The sequence below is a fragment of the Nansenia antarctica genome (assembly GCF_963989245.1).
Source record: "Nansenia antarctica genome assembly, chromosome: 8".
NCBI lineage: Eukaryota > Metazoa > Chordata > Actinopteri > Argentiniformes > Microstomatidae > Nansenia > Nansenia antarctica.
The window spans coordinates 17,389,662-17,409,080 of record NC_137678.1 but is presented as its reverse complement, the minus strand read 5'-3'; the positions used below and the strand labels follow the sequence as shown (position 1 = coordinate 17,409,080).

The 19,419-nt window shown below is 47.2% G+C and overlaps 1 protein-coding gene across 1 annotated transcript in view; it reads right to left on the bottom strand.

Moving 5' to 3' along the window:
- Positions 1-19,419, bottom strand: part of pphln1 (periphilin 1) — a gene marked incomplete at its 5' end in the record, with an annotated part of 35,947 nt that continues 16,528 nt past the window's right edge. The window contains 2 exons of the mRNA XM_080538125.1: positions 1-942; positions 10,663-10,812. Coding sequence (XP_080394251.1) covers positions 748-942; positions 10,663-10,812 — 345 coding nt within the window. The 3' untranslated portion in view covers positions 1-747. The remainder of the gene's footprint in view (positions 943-10,662; positions 10,813-19,419) is intronic.

Below are 19,419 nucleotides of genomic sequence, written 5' to 3'. Positions count from 1 at the left end.
ATTAGAAATAAGTACAAAGTATTTTACAGAGAAAATGTGAACTACTGGATACAATTACCTTTCTGTAAAAAACCAAAACAACAAGGCGCAGTATGAGCAGGCAGTACAGACAGTACTACGTTAGCTTGTGACTTTTTAAATTGCTGAGAAAATAATCCTATGTTTTTTCTGGACAACACACCATAACACAATAATAACATAGCACAGTCCAGCATCCAGCAGCGGTCAAACTCATCAAGGACTGCAACATCCAATCAGACGCAGCAGTGAGTGTCTGTGTCATATAACAACAGGCTACATTCTCCTTTACCTCACGTCAGCGGCTAACAGTCAATACCAACTGACGACGCCTAACATAACCATTCCTCTCGTCCCATTGGTTTACCCAGATACGGATTTGACCAATGAAATACGGTAAAAAAAGAAAAAAACTGCAGAGGGAAAAAAAACGGTTGTGTTTCGACATTTTCTAAGGCGACAAGGCTGAAGTAACAGTTTTCAAATAATGAATAGCACGTGAATCAGTCTTTAACAGCCGCAACAGTCAACAGTCGACTTGGCAAACACCAGTTGTAACGGTTTAAGGATTAAGAACATTGTATAACCAATACCCATGGTTCATATGACTTAAAACACGTCATTGGATCACAGCATCCTCAGCAACGTGGGAGGTGACTGGCCCGAACCGAACGCCTCAGGTAATAACGCCTCGACTGGCTTACAGGTGGTTGAGGTGGTGTGTCTCTCTCAGGCGGAAGGTTCCGGCTGCCGGCACACCTCGTCCAGCTCGGTGATGAAGTGTTTGAGGTCGTCTAGGCAACGCTCACCTATCTCCACCAGGTTCTCCCTGAGCGGGGTCTGCAGCTGCTGCTCCAGGCCCGGGTCCTTGGTCACTAGCATGTTCACCACCATGCCGAACGTCTCGCAGTCCTGCCTGTAAACCTGGGCACACACGGGCGCACACACACACACACACACAACAAGAACAACAACATTAGATTAACAAGAATAGCCACACACACAGGCGCACACGCACACAGGCACACACACAGGCGCGCACGCACACACATACACACAGTACACACAGAGACACACACACCCAAAACAACAAAAACAACAACATCAGATCAACCTAGTTTCTGTTTCCCACGGTCTGAGAGAGGGAGGGAGGGAGGGAGAGAGAGAGAGAGGGAGAGAGATAGAAAGGGAGAGGTAGAGATAGATATATAGGTAGGTACTTTATTAATCCCCGAGGGGAAATTAAGGCGTTACAGCAGCGAACATCAGGGGAGGAGAGAGGGAGGGAGAGAGAGAGAGAGAGAGAGAGAGAGAGAGAGAGAGAGAGAGAGAGAGAGAGAGAGAGAGAGAGAGAGAGAGAGAGAGAGAGAGAGAGAGAGAGAGAGAGACTGGTGTACTACCTCACATCTGAGTGTTAATACGACAGTGTCACACAGCTCATTGTGTCAGCAGATCCACCCAGAACCCCTTGTAACCAAACCGAGCCTTCCTATTGGCTGGCCTGGCCCGGGCACCAATAAAAACCCTTTAGAAGTTCTAGAATGTTCCAGGTGAGACCAACGACACGAGGGAGAGGTGTTACAACCTGTATGGCTACAACGGCTGTTTCACACCTCACACACACACACACACACACACACGCACACGCACACGCACACTTTTTTAAACGTTACATTTCCTTTCACAGTTATTCAAACGACTCTCTGGCAAGCTCTGGCAAGGAGACTGCGGAGAATAGAAGTGTGTGTTGGGGGCGTCAAGTTGAGGTAAAATCCCCAACTGCTCAACTGTGGTTCACAGTTCTCAGGTACAGGGGGATGAGAGGGAGGGAGGGAGGAGAGGAGAGGAGAGGAGGCAGCACCAGCCCACAGCCCCAGGTCACACCTCGCATAGTTTCTCACGGTCTCTGTCACACACACACACACACACACACACACACACACACACACACACACACACACACACACACACACACACAGGGCGTGGTGACGTAGTCTAGGGCTGTGAGTGGGCAGTGATGTTAATAATGACCTTCTGTTGTGTTCTCTAAGCTAGTTCAGGTGGTTATGTCCTTAAAAACTTGAGTGTGTGTGTGTGTGTATATATATACACATACAGTGGGGGAAATAAGTATTTGATCCCCTGCCGATTTCGTAAGTTTGCCCACTGACAAAGAAATGAACGGAAAATGATCCAACATACTAAATCGGTAGGGTATGAAATACTTATTTCCCCCACTGTATGTGTGTATCTGTGTATGTATATATGCAAGTACGTGTGTGCATGTACGTGTGCGTATGTGTGTATGTATATATGCAAGTACGTGTGTGCATGTACGTGTGCGTATGTGTGTGTATGTGTATATATATATATATACTGTATGTGTGTGTACGTGTATATATATATATACAGTATATCTCAAAAGTGAGTACACCCTTTAGATTTTTGCAAATATTCTGTTATATCCTTTCAGGGGATAACATTATCCTACTGAAACTTTGATATAACTTAAAGTAGTCAGTGTGCTGCTAAATCTATATAACAGTATAGATTTATTGTCCTTTGAAAATTACTCAGTACACAGCTGTTAATGTCTAAACAGCTGGCAACAAAAGTGAGTACACCCCATAGTGAACATGTCCTAATTGTACCCAATGATGTTGTTTTCCCGCCCTGGTGTCATGTGACTCGTTAGTGTTACAAGGATTGATTGATTGATTGATTGATTGTACTTTATTGTCCCCGAGGGGAAATTTGTCTTGGGCATGGTACTTTCATGCTTCAAGTGCAACAGTGACGATACATACAACATACAGTAGACAAAGTAAACAACAGGACAGCAACAAACATTGAGTGACATTGGCAGCAGTTTCCACCTGGACATGGCATCATTTGGTATAAATATATATTGCACATAACCCTTCAAGTGGTGGTTTCGAATATTGCACATGGCCCTTCAAGTGGTGTCTAAGATAAAGTGCAGGTGCTGGTGATCATGTCCTAGTCATCGTTTCTGCTTGAGAGAATTGATTAGTTTAATGGAGAATGGGACAAATGATAGTTTTAAGAGCTTATAGTTACATCTTGGCATGCGAAGCCTTCTACCTAGGGGGAGAACTTCGTATTCTGTGGAGAGCGGATGTTGGGGGTCTGCGATTATCTTGTTAGCCTGGTCCAGGACAGCTTTTTCATATAGTTTATTTAGGATCACATAGTCTCTTTCACCTACAATTTTCATAGCTGTTTTGTGAATGCTGACTAGTCTGTTTTTTTGTTGTACAGTTAAGTTGCCAAACCACACAATTATTCCATATCTGATTACACTTTCAACAATGGACTGATAGAAAATTCTCATGATCTGCTTTCTCACCCCATAAAGTCTGAGTCGCCTCAGGTGATAAAGCCTCTGCTGTAGTTTGTTACATAAGCTGTCTATGTGTGTATTCCAGCAGAGATGGTTGTCTAATTGAATACCTAAGTACTTGTAAGAGGGCACCTGGATGATTGTTTGGTCTTTAACGACCACAGGCTCATGGTCAGTTACCTGCCTTGGGTCTAACACAACCTCCTGAGTTTTGGTGGGGTTTAAGATGAGATGGTTGCTGTCGCACCATTTAGTGAATATATTAATCTCATCATGGAGCACCGAGGGGTATCAAGGAGACTTAGAATTGCAGTGTCGTCAGCATATTTTATAATATGGTTGCTTCGGTGGTTACTTTTACAGTCGTTGGTGTATACTGAGAAAAGATATGGAGACAGAACGCAACCTTGGGGGACACCTGTACTGCAGTGTTTAGTCACTGACAGTGTTCCATTGACTTTCACTTGCTGTTCTCTTTCTAACATGAAGGAATGGATCCATTTGATTAAAGTACTATTGACACCCATGTCTTTGAGCTTTCCTAAGAGCACGTGGGGTTGTACCGTATTAAAGGCGGAACTAAAGTCAACAAACATAATTCGGGCATAGGCCTTTTTGTTCTCGAGGTGCTTGCAAGTGTAAATGATAAGCAAGGCTGTTAAATTTGGTGTTTTGGGCACAATTCTCTCTGAATGCTGGACAACATGGCACCTCATGGCAAGGAAATCTCTGAGCGGCTGAAAAAAAGGATTATTGCGCGTCACAAAGATGGCCTTGGCTATAAGAAGATTGCCAACACCCTGAAAATGAGTTGCAGCACAGTGGCTAAGATCATACAGCGGTTTTCCAGGACAAGTTCCACTCGGAACAGGCCTCGCCAGGGTCGACCAAATAAGTTGAGTCCACGTGCTCAGCGTCATATCCAGAGGTTGGTTTCCAAAAATAGATGTGCGAGTGCTTCCAGCATTGCTGCAGAGGTTGCAGAAGTGGGATGTCAGCCTGTCAGTGCCCAGACCATACGCCGCACACTGCATCAAATCGGTTTGTATGGCCGTCGCCCCAGACAGAAGCCTCTTCTGAAACCGATGCATAAGAAAGCCAGCAAACAGTTTGCTGAAGACAATGAATCCAAGAACATGAGTTACTGGAACCATGTCCTGTGGTCTGATGAGACCAAAATAAACCTGTTTGGGTCAGATGGTGTCTGGCGTGTGTGGCGGCACCCTGGTGAGGAGTACCAAGACAAATGTGTTTTGCCTACAGTCAAGCATGGTGGTGGCAGCATCATGGTCTGGGGCTGCATGAGTGCTGCCGGCACTGGGGAGCTGCATTTCATTGAGGGACACATGAATTCCAATATATACTGTGACATCCTGCAGCAGAGCATGATCCCCTCTCTTCGGAAACTGGGCCGTAGGGCAGTTTTCCAACATGATAATGACCCTAAACACACCTCCAAGATGACAACGGCCTTGCTGAAGAAGCTGAAGGTTAAGGTGATGGACTGGCCAAGTATGTCTCCAGACCTAAACCCAATTGAGCACATGTGGGGCATCCTCAAGAGGAAGGTGGAGGAGTGCAAGGTGTCCAACATCCGTGCGCTCCGTGATGTCGTCATGGAGGAGTGGAAGAAGATTCCAGAAGCAACCTGTGCAGCTCTGGTGAATTCCATGCCCAGGAGGGTTAAAGCAGTGCTAGATAACAACGGTAGTCACACAAAATATTGACACTTTGGGCACAATTTAGACATGTTCACTATGGGGTGTACTCACTTTTGTTGCCAGCTGTTTAGACATTAACAGCTGTGTACTGAGTAATTTTCAATGGACAATAAATCTATACTGTTATTCAAGCAGCACACTGACTACTTTAAGTTAGATCAAAGTTTCATTAAGATAGTGTTATCCCCTGAAAGGATATGACAGAATATTAGCAAAAATCTAAAGGGTGTACTCACTTTTGAGATATACTGTATGTATTAATGTAGACAAGTAGCTATGTATTCATGTAGACAAGTAGCTATGTATTCATGTAGCTATGTATTTATGTAGCTATGTATTCATGTAGCTATGTATTCATGTAGCTATGTATTTATGTAGCTATGTATTTATGTAGCTATGTATTCATGTAGCTATGTAGACAAGTAGCTATGTATTTATGTAGCTATGTAGACAAGTAGCTATGTATTAATGTAGCTATGTATTCATGTAGCTATGTATTCATGTAGCTATGTATTCATGTAGCTATGTATTCATGTAGCTATGTATTCATGTAGCTATGTATTAATGTAGCTATGTAGACAAGTAGCTATGTATTTATGTAGCTATGTAGACAAGTAGCTATGTATTCATGTAGCTATGTAGACAAGTAGCTATGTATTTATGTAGCTATGTAGACAAGTAGCTATGTATTCATGTAGCTATGTATTCATGTAGCTATGTAGACAAGTAGCTATGTATTCATGTAGCTATGTATTCATGTAGCTATGTATTCATGTAGCTATGTATTTATGTAGCTATGTATTCATGTAGCTATGTATTCATGTAGCTATGTATTCATGTAGCCATGTATTCATGTAGCTATGTATTCATGTAGCTATGTATTTATGTAGCTATGTATTCATGTAGCTATGTATTCATGTAGCTATGTATTCATGTAGCTATGTATTCATGTAGCCATGTATTCATGTAGCTATGTAGCTGCAGATCTGCCTAAATGACACCTCATGGCAGGAATATGAGCATGAGGACCTGGAACAGTTCACGTCGTCGGTTCTGAACCACATAGTGAACTGCACCAACTCAGTCACCGTGGACAAACGGTGTTGGTCTACCCCAACACGAAGCCATGGATGACTGGGAAGGTCCAAAAACTGATCAAGGAGAGGGACAACGCCTTCTTCGCAGGGAAGGGCACACTGCTGTACAGCACCACCAGGGCTAACCTAAAGCGCGGCATCCGAGAGGCCAAGGCAGACCACAGAGAGAAGATTGAGGAATGCTTCCTGAGCAACGACTCCAGGCGGATGTGGCAGGGGGTTCAGCACATGACAAACTTCAGAGCCAACAGGCTCACAGCCGCAGAGGACGACCCCCTGCTGGCGGAAAAGCTGAACTCCTTCTACGCCCGGTTCGACGAGGGGCGAACGGAGGTAACCACAACACAAACACCACTCTCTCCAGCTCTCAGCAGCCTCACCCTCACAGAGCATGAAGTGAGACGCGTGCTGAAGGCGGTGGACCCCAGGAAAGCCTCGGGGCCGGATGGCGTCCTGGGACGGGTGCTGAGGGACTGCGCCGACCAGCTGGCCGGGGTTTTCACCAACATCTTCAACCAGTCCCTGTCCCAGGCCACCATCCCACCCTGCCTGAAAACCTCAACCATCATCCCAGTCCCGAAGAAAAGCACGGTGAGCTGCCTAAACGACTACCGCCCGGTGGCACTCACACCAATCATCATGAAGTGCTTCGAGAAACTAGTCCGGGCCCACATACTCACACGCCTCCCACCCAACCTGGATCCATACCAGTTCGCCTACAGGTCCACAGAGGACGCCATCGCGACGACTCTCCACGCCACTCTATCCCACCTGGAGAGGGGAAACAGCTACGCGAGACTGCTCTTTGTGGACTTCAGCTCTGCCTTCAACACCATCCTTCCAGACAGGCTAGTGACCAAACTACTAGACCTGGGACTATCACACTATATGTGCATGGATCAAGGACTTCCTGACCGACCGCCCCCAGAGGGTGCGGGTGGGCTCCCACACCTCCACAGCCCTCAGACTCAGCACTGGGTCCCCCCAGGGCTGCGTGCTAAGCCCCATCCTCTACAACCTCTACACCTACGACTTCACCCCCGTCCACCCCAGCAACTCCATCGTAAAGTTTGCAGACGACACCACCGTGGTGGGCTGCATCTCGGGGGGGGACGAGGCGGCGTACAGGGATGAGGTAGAGCAACTGAGCAAGCTGTGCAAGGTTAACAACCTGCTGCTGAACAAGTCAAAGACCCAGGAAATCATCGTGGACTTCAGGAGGAAAAAGTCTGAGGTCCAGCCCCTGCTCATCGACGGAGAGAGCGTGGAGAGAGTCTCAGCCCTCCGATTCCTGGGGGTGCACATACAGGATGACCTGTCCTGGAAGAACAACACAGCAGCCACCATCAAGAAGGCACAACAGCGGCTCTACTTCCTGAGAGTCCTCAGGAAGGAACACAACAAGCAGGAGATAATGGTGGCCTACTACCGCGGCGCAGTGGAGAGCATCCTCACCTACGGCATCTGCAACTGGTTCTCCAGCTGCACAACCGCGGAGAGAAATGCGCTACAGAGAGTTGTGAGAACAGCCCAGAAGATCACCGGCGCCCCCCTCCCCTCTCTGGAAGAGCTGTACAACACACGCTGTCTCAGGAAGGCCACCAAGATCTCCAGAGACCCAACCCACCCTGGGTACGAACACTTTGCCCGGCTGCCCTCGAAAAGGCGGTACAGGACCATGGCCGCAAGGACAAACAGACTGAAGCACAGCTTCTACCCCAGGGCCATCCAGGCCCTGAACACAGCAAAGACCTAGGTTCTGGGCCCTGGACAGTCTGGACGGATTGATGGCAGCTGCTGGACTGAAAAAATCAGGTGTGGTGCTGAGGCACAAATATGTACATTTCAAGCCTGCAAACTGCGACACTTGAATGTGCAATAACACTATGTGCAATATGACCCTAGTCGTCTGGGGAAGGAGCTGGTTTACATAAATAAAGGCTATGTACACAATCCACTGTACTATACTGTACAGATAGACGACTAGGGTTGTCATATTGCACAATAGTATTGTTTCACGTTATTTAAAGTGTCACAGTTTGCAGGCTTGTAGCTATGTATTCATATAGCTATGTATCTATTTATGTAGCTATGTATTCATGTAGCTATGTATTTATGTAGCTATGTATTCATGTAGCTATGTATTTATGTAGCTATGTATTTATGTAGCCATATAGCTATGTGGCTGTGTAGACAAGTAGCTATGTATTAATGTAGCTATATAGCTATGTAGACAAATAGCTATATATTAATGTAGCCCTGTAGCTATCTGAATCTGAATAAGTAGACAAGTAGCTATGTATTAATGTAGCTATGTAGACAGGTAGCTATGTATTAATGTAGCTATGTAGACAGGTAGCTATGTGGCTGTGTAGCTGTGTAGTCATGTAGCCATGTAGCTATGTAACTATGTTGCCATGTAGCCATGTAGCTATGTAGTCTTTAAAGGGGCATCTCTCTAAAAAATAAAAAAATTCTGAATAACGAACCACATAGCTGGCTATAAGCCGGTCCCACATCCGCTTCCATTACACTGAAGAATGAGTCTGCTACAGTGGCTAAACGAGCGGGATACAGGTTTTTGAAAAGCTGTGTTGTGTCGACCAGAGAGAAGGTATGTGGTCTTAAAGTGCCTTTAAGCGTTGTGTAGCGTCAGAGCATTCCACAGGCTTCTTTATGAAGAGAAAATGAACGCTGTAAATCAAGGTGGACGATCTCAGCCAATGACAGGTCGGACACTGGCGGAAGTAGCCAATCAGAGTCTGAGTGGAGCGGCTCGTCGAGGGCAACAATAGAATGCTTAGAATGCTGGGAGGTTATTTCCTGGACCTGTCTTTCTCACGCACTTCCTGTTCCTAGACCTCTCCCCCTGTCAGCCAATCAACTAACAGGAAGGCCTGGGTTTGACCTCTGTGGGCCTGTGTGTTTGTATATAGGAGTGTGTGTGTGTGTGTGTGTGTGTGTGGCCTAGCTTAGCCTAGCGAGCGTGTGACTGATCTCAGTGAAAAGGCAGAGATGGCTCGACCAGATTGAGAGAGGGGGGTGGGAAGCTAAAAAGAGAATACACAGGAAGTAGCTTAGCTTAGCCTAGCGAACGGGTGACGGTGATCCTCTGTAAAACGGTAGAGACAGCTAGCGCGTAGCCTTAGCGCGCTAGCTGAGATGGCTAGACCAGATTGGGAGAGAGAGGAGGGAGGAAGGAGGAAGCTAAACATCTGGTTGACACTTGGTGAACAACTAAACATTACTGAGGAGAGAGGGGAGAGAGAGAGAGAGAAAGAGAGAGAGAGAGACCACTTCACACAGAGCTCCAGAATAACTGGCTTGTTTCTGCTAGGGGCTTCCACAGTGCTGTCACCCAACTATGCAGAGGTCTGACGCGAACCTAAACACACACTTCAATCTCCTCTTTCTCTGTGGAAAGAATGAAACATGAAATAAACAGATCTGTAGGAAGAGAAGAAGGAGAGAGAGGGAGGGAGGAGAGGGGGAGAGGGAAAGTGAGAGAGAGGGGGAGGAGGGAGAAGAAGGAAAGTGAGAGAGAAAGGGAGGGGGGGAGGAAGAAGAAGGGGCAAGTGAGAGAGAGGGGGGGGGAAGTGAGAGAGAGAGAGAAAGAGGGGGGGAAAGAGAAGGGGATAGTGAGAGAGAGGGGGGGAGGAGAGGGAGAAGGGCAAAGTGAGAGAGGGAGGGGAGAGAGAGAGAAGAGTGAGTGTATAAAACGGGGGAAAGCTGCAGCATCAGCAGTGTGCTCTGTTGCGCAGCTCCGCGGGAGGGCTGTGTGTGGGCCCCACGGCGGAGCTCCGCGGGAGGGCTGTGCATGTGCCCCACAGCGGAGCTGGCTCAGGTTTAATGAGGCAGTAAAAGCCGCGAAGCCGCGGCTCTCTGTGTCTCTGTGTCTCTGTGTCTGTGTGTCTCTCTCTCTCTCTCTCTCTGTGTCTGTGTCTCTCTCTCTCTCTGTGTCTGTGTCTCTCTCTCTCTCTCTGTGTCTCTTCTCTCTCTCTCTCTCTCTCTCTGTGTCTCTCTCTCTCTCTCTCTCTCTCTCTCTGTGTCTCTCTCTCTCTCTCTGTGTCTCTCTCTCTCTCTCTCTCTCTCTCTCTCTCTCTGTGTCTCTCTCTCTCTCTCTCTCTCTCTCTCTCTCTGTTCTCTCTCTCTCTCTCTCTCTCTCTCTCTCTCTCTCTCTCTCTCTCTCTCTCTCTCTCTCTCTCTCTCTCTCTCTCTCTCTCTCTCTCTCTCTCTCTCTCTCTCTCTCTCTCTCTCTCTCTTCTCTCTCTCTCTCTCTCTCTCTCTCTCTCTCTCTCTCTCTCTCTCTCTCTCTCTCTCTCTCTCTCTCTCTGTCTGTGGTCTCTCTCCCTCCCTCCCTCCCCCCTCCTTCTCCCAGGGTGGTGACCATACCTTCTCTATCTCGTGGGCCTTGGAGGAGATGGCCTAGGCCCTCCCTCCCCCTCCCTCCCTTCCTCCTTACCGTCTCTATCTCCCTGGCCTTATTGGTGAGGGCCTGCGACCTCCTCTCGTGGAAGCTGGCCAGGTCGTCCATGGCCTTGTGGGCCTCCTCAGGCCTGGGGGGCCCCGGGGGGCCCTCCTCTCTCTGCAGCTCCAGCAGGACAGCCTCCTCCTGGGGGAGGGAGGAAGAGAGAGAGAGAGAGAGAGAGAGAGAGAGAGAGAAAGACACGGTTTAAAATATAAGTTCAGAAAGCAGGAACAAATTAAAACAGTTCAAACATGATGTACTGCACACAGTACAGTGGTCCCATGTGAACCCTGGTTGCATGACGCGCGCGCGCACCCCCCCCCCCCCCCCCCGGTACAACTGTGGCCATGCATCCCTGGAGCAGACAGGGGCCATTTTGGATCACTGCATTTCGTCTGGCTCCCTGGTTCTACCACTGCATCACTCCATTACACATCCTATTGTTCTAATGCTGGGGAGGGAGGGAGGGGGGGCATGCCTGATTAACTACTCATACATAGATATGATGGAGGGAGAGGGGGAGAGAGAGGATTGTTCTACTGCATCACTACATTATACGTCCTATTGTTCTAATGCTGGGGAGGGAGGGAGCCAGGGGAGGAGGGAGGGGGGCATGCCTGATTAACTATTCATACTATAGATATGATGGGGGGAGAGAGGGAGAGAGAGGGGGGAGGGAGGGGGGGAGAGAGAGGGTTTTTCTAACGCTGGGGTGGAGGGAGCGAGGGGGGGGCATGCCTGATTAACTATTCATACTATAGATATGATGGAGGGAGAGGGGGAGAGAGAGGGGGGAGGGGGGGAGAGAGAGGATTTTTCTAATGCTGGGGTGGAGGGAGCGAGGGGGGGGGCAGGAGAGGAGATGGGGGGGGCATTAGGGCTGCACGATTAATCGATTTTAAATCGAAATCGCGATTTGAAATGATGCGATTAGCTAATCGCAAAGCCTGCGATTTGCCTGCGATTTTTTTTTTTTTTTTTTTTTTTTTTTTTTTTTTTTTTTTTAACCTTTATTTGACCAGGAAGTCACATTGAGATTAAAACCTCTTTTGGAAATTTGATAAGCACTCATGGAATGCCTCTTGTCCAATCAAATTACTTGGTCTCTTTATGACTTTGAACCCGGCGCTCTCAGAGCGAATTTACGAACGCAGGCATAGGTTGTGTCACGACAGTCAGTCCAATTATTATGAGACTTTGGGCTAACGTAACGGAGACAATTAGACACCACTTGGCTTACTGGACGTATGATAAACGTTAGTATGTTATAATTGCAACAGGTAAGTGTACAATTTCACTATACTAACTGTACCAGCCAAGTGCATGTCGGTGCTGTTAGTCCAGCCTTAAACTTAGCTTAGCTAACTTGTAGTCTTCGAGACGGTAGCTTAGCTTAGCTACTCATGCTAACCCGGCGTTAAAGTACAGACAGAGAGTTGACAGTCTCAGCAACCTGCGGGTTGGTGTTTATATAGTATAGCAGGCTTATGGATACATGGAAGTTAACTGTTCTGTTGTCAAACATGAATGTGTCCTGTATGCATAACCTCATACCATTCGTTCATACCAGCCGGCTTTAAAGACGCAGAGGTTAGCCTAGCCTAGCCTTGGGCTGAAGTATGTCACAGATTCCTAAGTCAAGGTGACGTGTGTCTGTGCTCCATAGTCAGAGACCACCATTCTATCATTCATCAGTTCGACTGTTGACCGAGTCATCTAGATGTGGTCCTTTCAGTTATAGTCACAGTGTATCCCCAAATGATCATTTTAATAGCTGGATCATCTTAGAAAGTAGCCACCTGTCTAGATGAGATATACAATTCATATCTTTTAAGTTCTCATCCTTGCATTAGAATTAGAGCAGTTAATAGTTTGATGGTATCATGTGGTAATGCTCTCTGAAAATAGGTGATAGACAGATTCATCCAATCACCTGCCAAGTATTTTTTGAAAGTACCTGCCCTTTTCCAAACAGCTTCCAATTAAGCTTTCCTAGATGGTTGTGTGAAACAAACCACCTGAGTCAGGTTAGTAATGCTCCATCACATGTTTTAATCTGAAGCTTGATTTTAAAGCAACCCAACTTTAAAGCAACCCAATGTAAGTTTAGTTCTTTCACTCGTAGCTCGGGCTGTGGGGGTGCTAGAGGAGGGAGCCTCTAAGTCCCCTGAAGACGTACAAACAAACTGCACGTTGATACGACCTTCCTAGCCGGAGATATGGCCACACTTTACAAAAACTCCCTTTTTTTTTTTTTTTTTTTTTTTTTGCTATTTAAAAAATAAATAATCGCAAATTAATCGCAATCGCGATATCTGTCCAAATAATCGCAATTCGATTTTTTCCCCAAATCGTGCAGCCCTAGGGGGCATGCCTGATTAACTACTCATACATAGATATGATAGAGGGAAATGGGGAAGAGAGAGACAGGAGAGGGATAGAGGTGGGGGAAGGGAGGGAGGGATAGATGGATAGAGGGAGAGAGAGAGGGAGGGAGGAAGGAAGAGAAAGAGAGAAAGAAAGAGAGGGAGGGAGAGAGGGAGGAAGAGAGAGAGAGGAAGGGAAAGAGAGGGAAAGAGAGAGAAAGAGAGGGAGGGAGAAAGAGAGAGAGGGGGGGTGGAAGGAGGGAGAGCGGAAGAGAGGGGGGGGGAAGGAGGGAGAGCGGGAGAGAGGGGGGGAGGGAGAGCGGGAGAGAGGGGGGGGAGGGAGGGAGAGCGGGAGAGAGGGGGGGGGGATCTCGACCATGACTCACAGAAGTGTCTAGATGGATCCTCGTCTTGGCTGGTAACATTCATGTCTGCTACTTTCTCTGACCCAACGAACACAGCCAGTTCTGCTTCTCTCTCTGACCCACACCAGTACATGTCCTATTGTTCTAATGCTGGGGAGGGGGAGGGAGGGGCATGCCTGATTAATATACTATAGATACTATGATAGAGGGAAAGGAGGAGAGAGAGGGGGGAGAGGGAAAGAGATAGACAGGGAGGGAAAGAGAGAGAGAGGGAGGGAGGGAGGAAGGGCAAGAGATGGGGAGAGAGAGAGAGAGAGAGATAGGGGGAGGATCAGAGAGGGGGAGAGAGAGAGAGAGAGAGATAGGGGGAGGAAGGGAGTGGGAAAGAGAGAGATAGACAGGGAGAGAGAGAACAGAGGCCCCTGGCTGATCTTGACCATGACTCACAGAAGTGTCTAGAAGGATCCTCATCTTGGCTGATGTGAACAAACATTCATGACTGCTTCTCTCTCTGACCCAACGAACACAGCCAGTTCTGCTTCTCTCTCTGACCCAACGAACACAGCCAGTTCTGCTTCTCTCTCTGACCCACACCAACGAACACAGCCAGTTCTGCTTCTCTCTCTGACCCACACCAACGAACACAGCCAGTTCTGCTTCTCTCTCTGACCCACACCAACGAACACAGCCAGTTCTGCTTCTCTCTGACCCACACCAACGAACACAGCCAGTTCTGCTTCTCTCTCTGACCCACACCAACGAACACAGACAGTTCTGCTTCTCTCTGACCCACACCAACAAACACAGCCAGTTCTGCTGCCTGGAAGAACACACAAGGGCTGGGTTCCAAACTGGCCCCTACATCTCCTCGGCCCCTAGCCCCTAGGCCCTTATCCCCTAGAAAGACAGAGAAACCTAGTCACCTAGCAAAGCTATACTGCTTACCCCTTATCCTTAACCTCTCAGGTCTACAGCTACCTTATTGGTATTCAGCCAGTTACGGGCTCAGGGCCGAATTATAATACTTATAAACAAACCCACTTCACAGCCACCTGCGAGAGCCACTTCCTGACCATGTGACCTGTCATGTGACGTGCCTGTGTTCCATGAGGGATGACTTCAGGGAGAGCAGGAGTGTGTGTGTGTGTGTGTGTGTGTGTGTGGTAGTTGGGGGGGGGCCATTACGTTGTAGGGTTCACTAATGGTTGCCGCGGGCGACCCTTTCATCTCAGCCAAGGTTACAGGCTGTACCCCGCCTTCCTGGGGGATCAAAGAGAGGGGGAGGAGGGGAGGGAGGAGGGGAGGGGTGCGTACTCTCACTAAACTCCAACTTTCATCTCAGAGGCTGATTGGAGGGTTTTATGGGATGCATGCACACGATGAGTCAAGGAAGGGTCTCGGGGGGGGGGGGGGGGGGGTCTGTCCAAATGGCCCAAATCAAAAGGATGACACAGAGGGGGAGAACACAAATATTTACTAACAAGAGCAGCATGAAACGCTTGTGTGTGTATGTGTGTGTCTGTGTGTGTGTGTGTGAGATGTGGAAACGGTTCCAGGATGTTAGGGGAAGGTTTGGAGGTCTGCTCCAGACACTGGAGATGTGAGAATAAGGAGGTCATTGTTTGACGTTGTGGTTTAGAGACTGTGTGTGTGTGTGTGTGTGTGTGTGTGTGTGTGTGTGTGTGAGATGTTGTGGTTTAGATGTTAATTTCCTCAGTTTGTCTGTGTGAGATACATGGCACACAACTGCTAAACACTGTGTGAGTGTGTGAGTGTGTGCATTCGTGCGTGTTTGAATATATGTGTGTGTGTTTGTATAAATACTGCATATGTGTATGCGTGCGTGTACAGTATATATATATATATATATATATATATATATATGTTACGGTGCATGTGGGAATACGGTACATGTGGGAAAACTAGGGTTAGGGTTAGGTGCTAGGGTGACTTGGTACATGCTGGCATGTCTAACCCTAACCCTAACCTTAACCCTAACCCTAACCCTACCCCTAACCTTAACCGTAACCCTAGCACCCTAGCACCTAACCCTAACCCTAGTTTTCCCACATGTACCGTATTCCCACATGTACCGTAACATATACAGGGCTTGACATTAAGCTTTTTCAGGTACTTGTCCTTCGGACAAGTGAACTTATCTTTTACTTGTCCTAGAGCTCAAGTTACTTGTCCAAATCCAAAGATTTAGAAAAAGCAATAATATTAATGATAATATATTATACTCTCACCGGCCACTTCATTAGGTACACCTTTTCAACTGCTTGTTAACGCAAATATCTAATCAGCCAATCATGTGGCAGCAACTCAATGCATTTAGGCATGTAGACATGGTCAAGACGATCTGCTGAAGTTCAAACCAGCATCAGAATGGGAAATAAAGGTGATTTAAGTGACTTTGAACCTGGCATGGTTGTTGGTGCCAGACGGGCTGTTGCGTGATATTATAGTGTCAATATGGACCAAAATCTCTGAGGAATGTTTCCAGCACCTTGTTGAATCTATGCCACGAAGAATTAAGGCAGTTCTGAAGGCAAAAGAGGGGGTCCAACCCCAAGGTGTGCCTAATGAAGTGGCCAGTGAGTGTGTGTCATGTATTCAATATTTTGTAATTATTTAAAAACGTAACCCCAACCCTTTTAGATTAAGATTGGCCACAAAAGGGATGAATATCTAGGAATATTTACAAAAAATGTTTGTAACTATAGTCTCTCCCCAATGGAAGCAATCTTATTTGCTAGCTTTTGGATAGTAGCCTATCCTATATTCAAATTGAGAAATCTATAATTAGTGTCATTCTGAAGTTCGTATTGCGATGTGCTGGTCTTAAAACTTCAAACCTAAAATATACGCTCGCATCGAACTACATGAAAATAAGCGGCATTGAGAAGAAGCGAATATTCGCATGTTCACGTGAATGGCACTAGTGACAGGAGACCCACAACACTATGGCTGCGTTCGTAAATTCGCTCTGGAATCTGATCAGCACTCATGGAATGCCTTTTGTCCAATCACGTCTTTATGACGTTGAACGCAGTGTGCGCTCTGGCGCTCTGAGCGAATTTACGAACTATGACGATAACGAACTACGAGAGACTGAAATAGCGAGAATGAGGCGCGGCATCGCTTTGCTTGCTTTTTTTTTTTTACTATTCAGATCGGATGGAGGAATTCATGTGTGCAGATATTAATACATATTGATTTCTTTTTTTGTTTTGACTTGTCCATCGGACAACTGCAGGAGGAAGTCCACTTGTCCGAACATAAAATGTACTTGTCCCGGACAAGCGGACAAGCCTTAATGTCGAGCCCTGATATATATATATATATACACACACTGTATATATAGACGCACGATGCTTAAAGAAGTCTCCAACAATCCTAAAATGTCATCACTGGACATACAGGCAGCTCTTTGACACAGTTGATGTCAAAGTGCATCTACCATCAGAAGGAGAGACTGCACGAGTTAGATTTTCATGGGAAGTGTGCAAGGAGGAAACCCTTGCTGCCAAAAAACCCATCAGGGCAAGACTAAAGTTTGCCAGAGAACACCTAGACAAACACCAGGACTTCTGGAACACCTAGACAAACACCAGGACTTCTGGAACAATGTGGTATGGACCGATGAATCCGAAGTTTAATTATGTGGGCACAGTAACAGAAGACATTGGGAGCAAACCCAAAGACAGCGTTCGAGAACCAAGAACCTCATACCAACTGTGAAGCAATGTGGGGTGGAAATGTCATGGCAGATTTGTGGCTGCTTTGTTGCAAGAAATATGATGGTGGATATTTTCTGAATTAAATGACTTCCTGGAGCGATGGATCTTTCTCTCTCTCTTTCTCTTTCACTGACCTAACCAATCATAGCCCACCACCTGAGAGGACCTAACCAATCATAGCCCACCACCTGAGGATCTAACCACTCATAGGTGTAAGGCCCCTAAGGTCAGCTGAGACTACACAGCTAATCATTCCAAGAGTGAAAACAAAACACGGTGCAGCAGCTTTCAGTCACGCAGCCGCATGCTCCTGGAACAAACTCCCTGAAGAAATCAAACAGGCCCAAACCCTACACATATTTAAATCTAAGCTAAAAACCATCATGTTTTGCAGCAGTTATGATTAAACACAAACACTTCTATCAAACCCAAAGACAGCGATTGAGCACCAAGAACCTCATACCAACTGTGAAGCAATGTGGGGTATAAATGTCATGGTTTGTGGCTGCTTTGTTGCAGCAGAGCCTGGCCAGCTCACCACCATAGAATCCACTATGAATTATTTATCGTGTCAGAGGATGCTTGAGTCCAAAATCTGTCCCAAATGTCTTTAGCTGAAGCGGATGTGGACCATGCCACATGACAACCCAAAACATTCCAGTAAATCCACCAACGAATGACAAGGGTTAGGAATGGAGTTCTTAGACAAGGGTGAAGAAAGACAGTAACTGAGAGTCAGAGAGAGAGAGGGGGGGGGGAGGGGAGAGAGAGAGAGAGAGAGAGAGAGAGGGGATAAAGAGAGAAAGAGAGAGAGAAAGAGGGGAGAGAGAGTCAGAGAGAGAGAGTCAGAGAGAGAGAGAGAGGGGGATAAATAGAGAGAGAGAGGGAAAAAGAGAGAGAGAGAGAGACAGAGAGAGACAGAGACAGACAAAGAGAGAGAGACAGTGAGAGAGAGAGACAGTGAGAGATACGGAGGGAGAGAGAGAGAGGGAGAGAGACAGAGGGATGTGGAAAATAAAGAAATGGAGTTCTTCTTGAATGACCAAGTCAAAGGATCCTTAATTAACTATTAAGATATATTACTATTGAGATGCCGTGGGGGTGATTTGAAACAGGCTGTGCGTGCAAGACACCCCTCAAACATCACACAGCTGAAATTATTCTGCATGGAGGAGGAGTGGGGAAAACGTTTTCTCCCAGTCGATGTCAGAGACTGGTAGACAGTTATAGGAAACGTCGACATCGATCCACATGGGTTCTCCTACCACAGCTACGCAGACGACACTGAACTCTTCCTGTCTTCACCCCCCCCCCCTCTAACTCACATGTGGCAACACGTGTCTCTGCGTGTCTCGCTGACGTCTCTACATGGATGTCAGCCCACCACCTCGAGCACAACCTTCACAAGACTGAGATACCCTTCCTCCCCGGAAAAGCCTGCCCTCTCCAAGACTTCTCCATCACAGTGGAGAACTGTACTGTAACCCCCGCCCAAACACCATCACAGTGGAGAACTCCACTGTAACCTCCTCCCAAACACCATCCCAGTGGAGAACTCTACTCTAACCCCCTCCCCAAACACCATCACAGTGGAGAACTCTACTGTAACCCCCTCCCCAAACACCATCACAGTGGAGAACTCTACTGTAACCCCCTCCCCAAACACCATCACAGTGGAGAACTCCACTGTAACCTCCTCCCAAACACCATCCCAGTGGAGAACTCTACTCTAACCCCCTCCCCAAACACCATCACAGTGGAGAACTCTACTGTAACCCCCTCCCCAAACACCATCACAGTGGAGAACTCTACTGTAACCCCCTCCCCAAACACCATCACAGTGGAGAACTCTACTGTAACCCCCTCCCAAACAGCATCACAGTGGAGAACTCTACTGTAACCCCTCCCCAAACAGCATCACAGTGGAGAACTCCACTGTAACCTCCTCCCAAACACCATCACAGTGGAGAACTCTACTGTAACCCCCTCCCCAAACACCATCACAGTGGAGAACTCTACTGTAACCCCCTCCCCAAACACCATCACAGTGGAGAACTCTACTGTAACCCCCTCCCAAACAGCATCACAGTGGAGAACTCTACTGTAACCCCCTCCCCAAACACCATCACAGTGGAGAACTCTACTGTAACCCCCTCCCCAAACAGCATCACAGTGGAGAACTCTACTGTAACCCCCTCCCCAAACAGCATCACAGTGGAGAACTCTACTGTAACCCCCTCCCAAACAGCATCACAGTGGAGAACTCTACTGTAACCC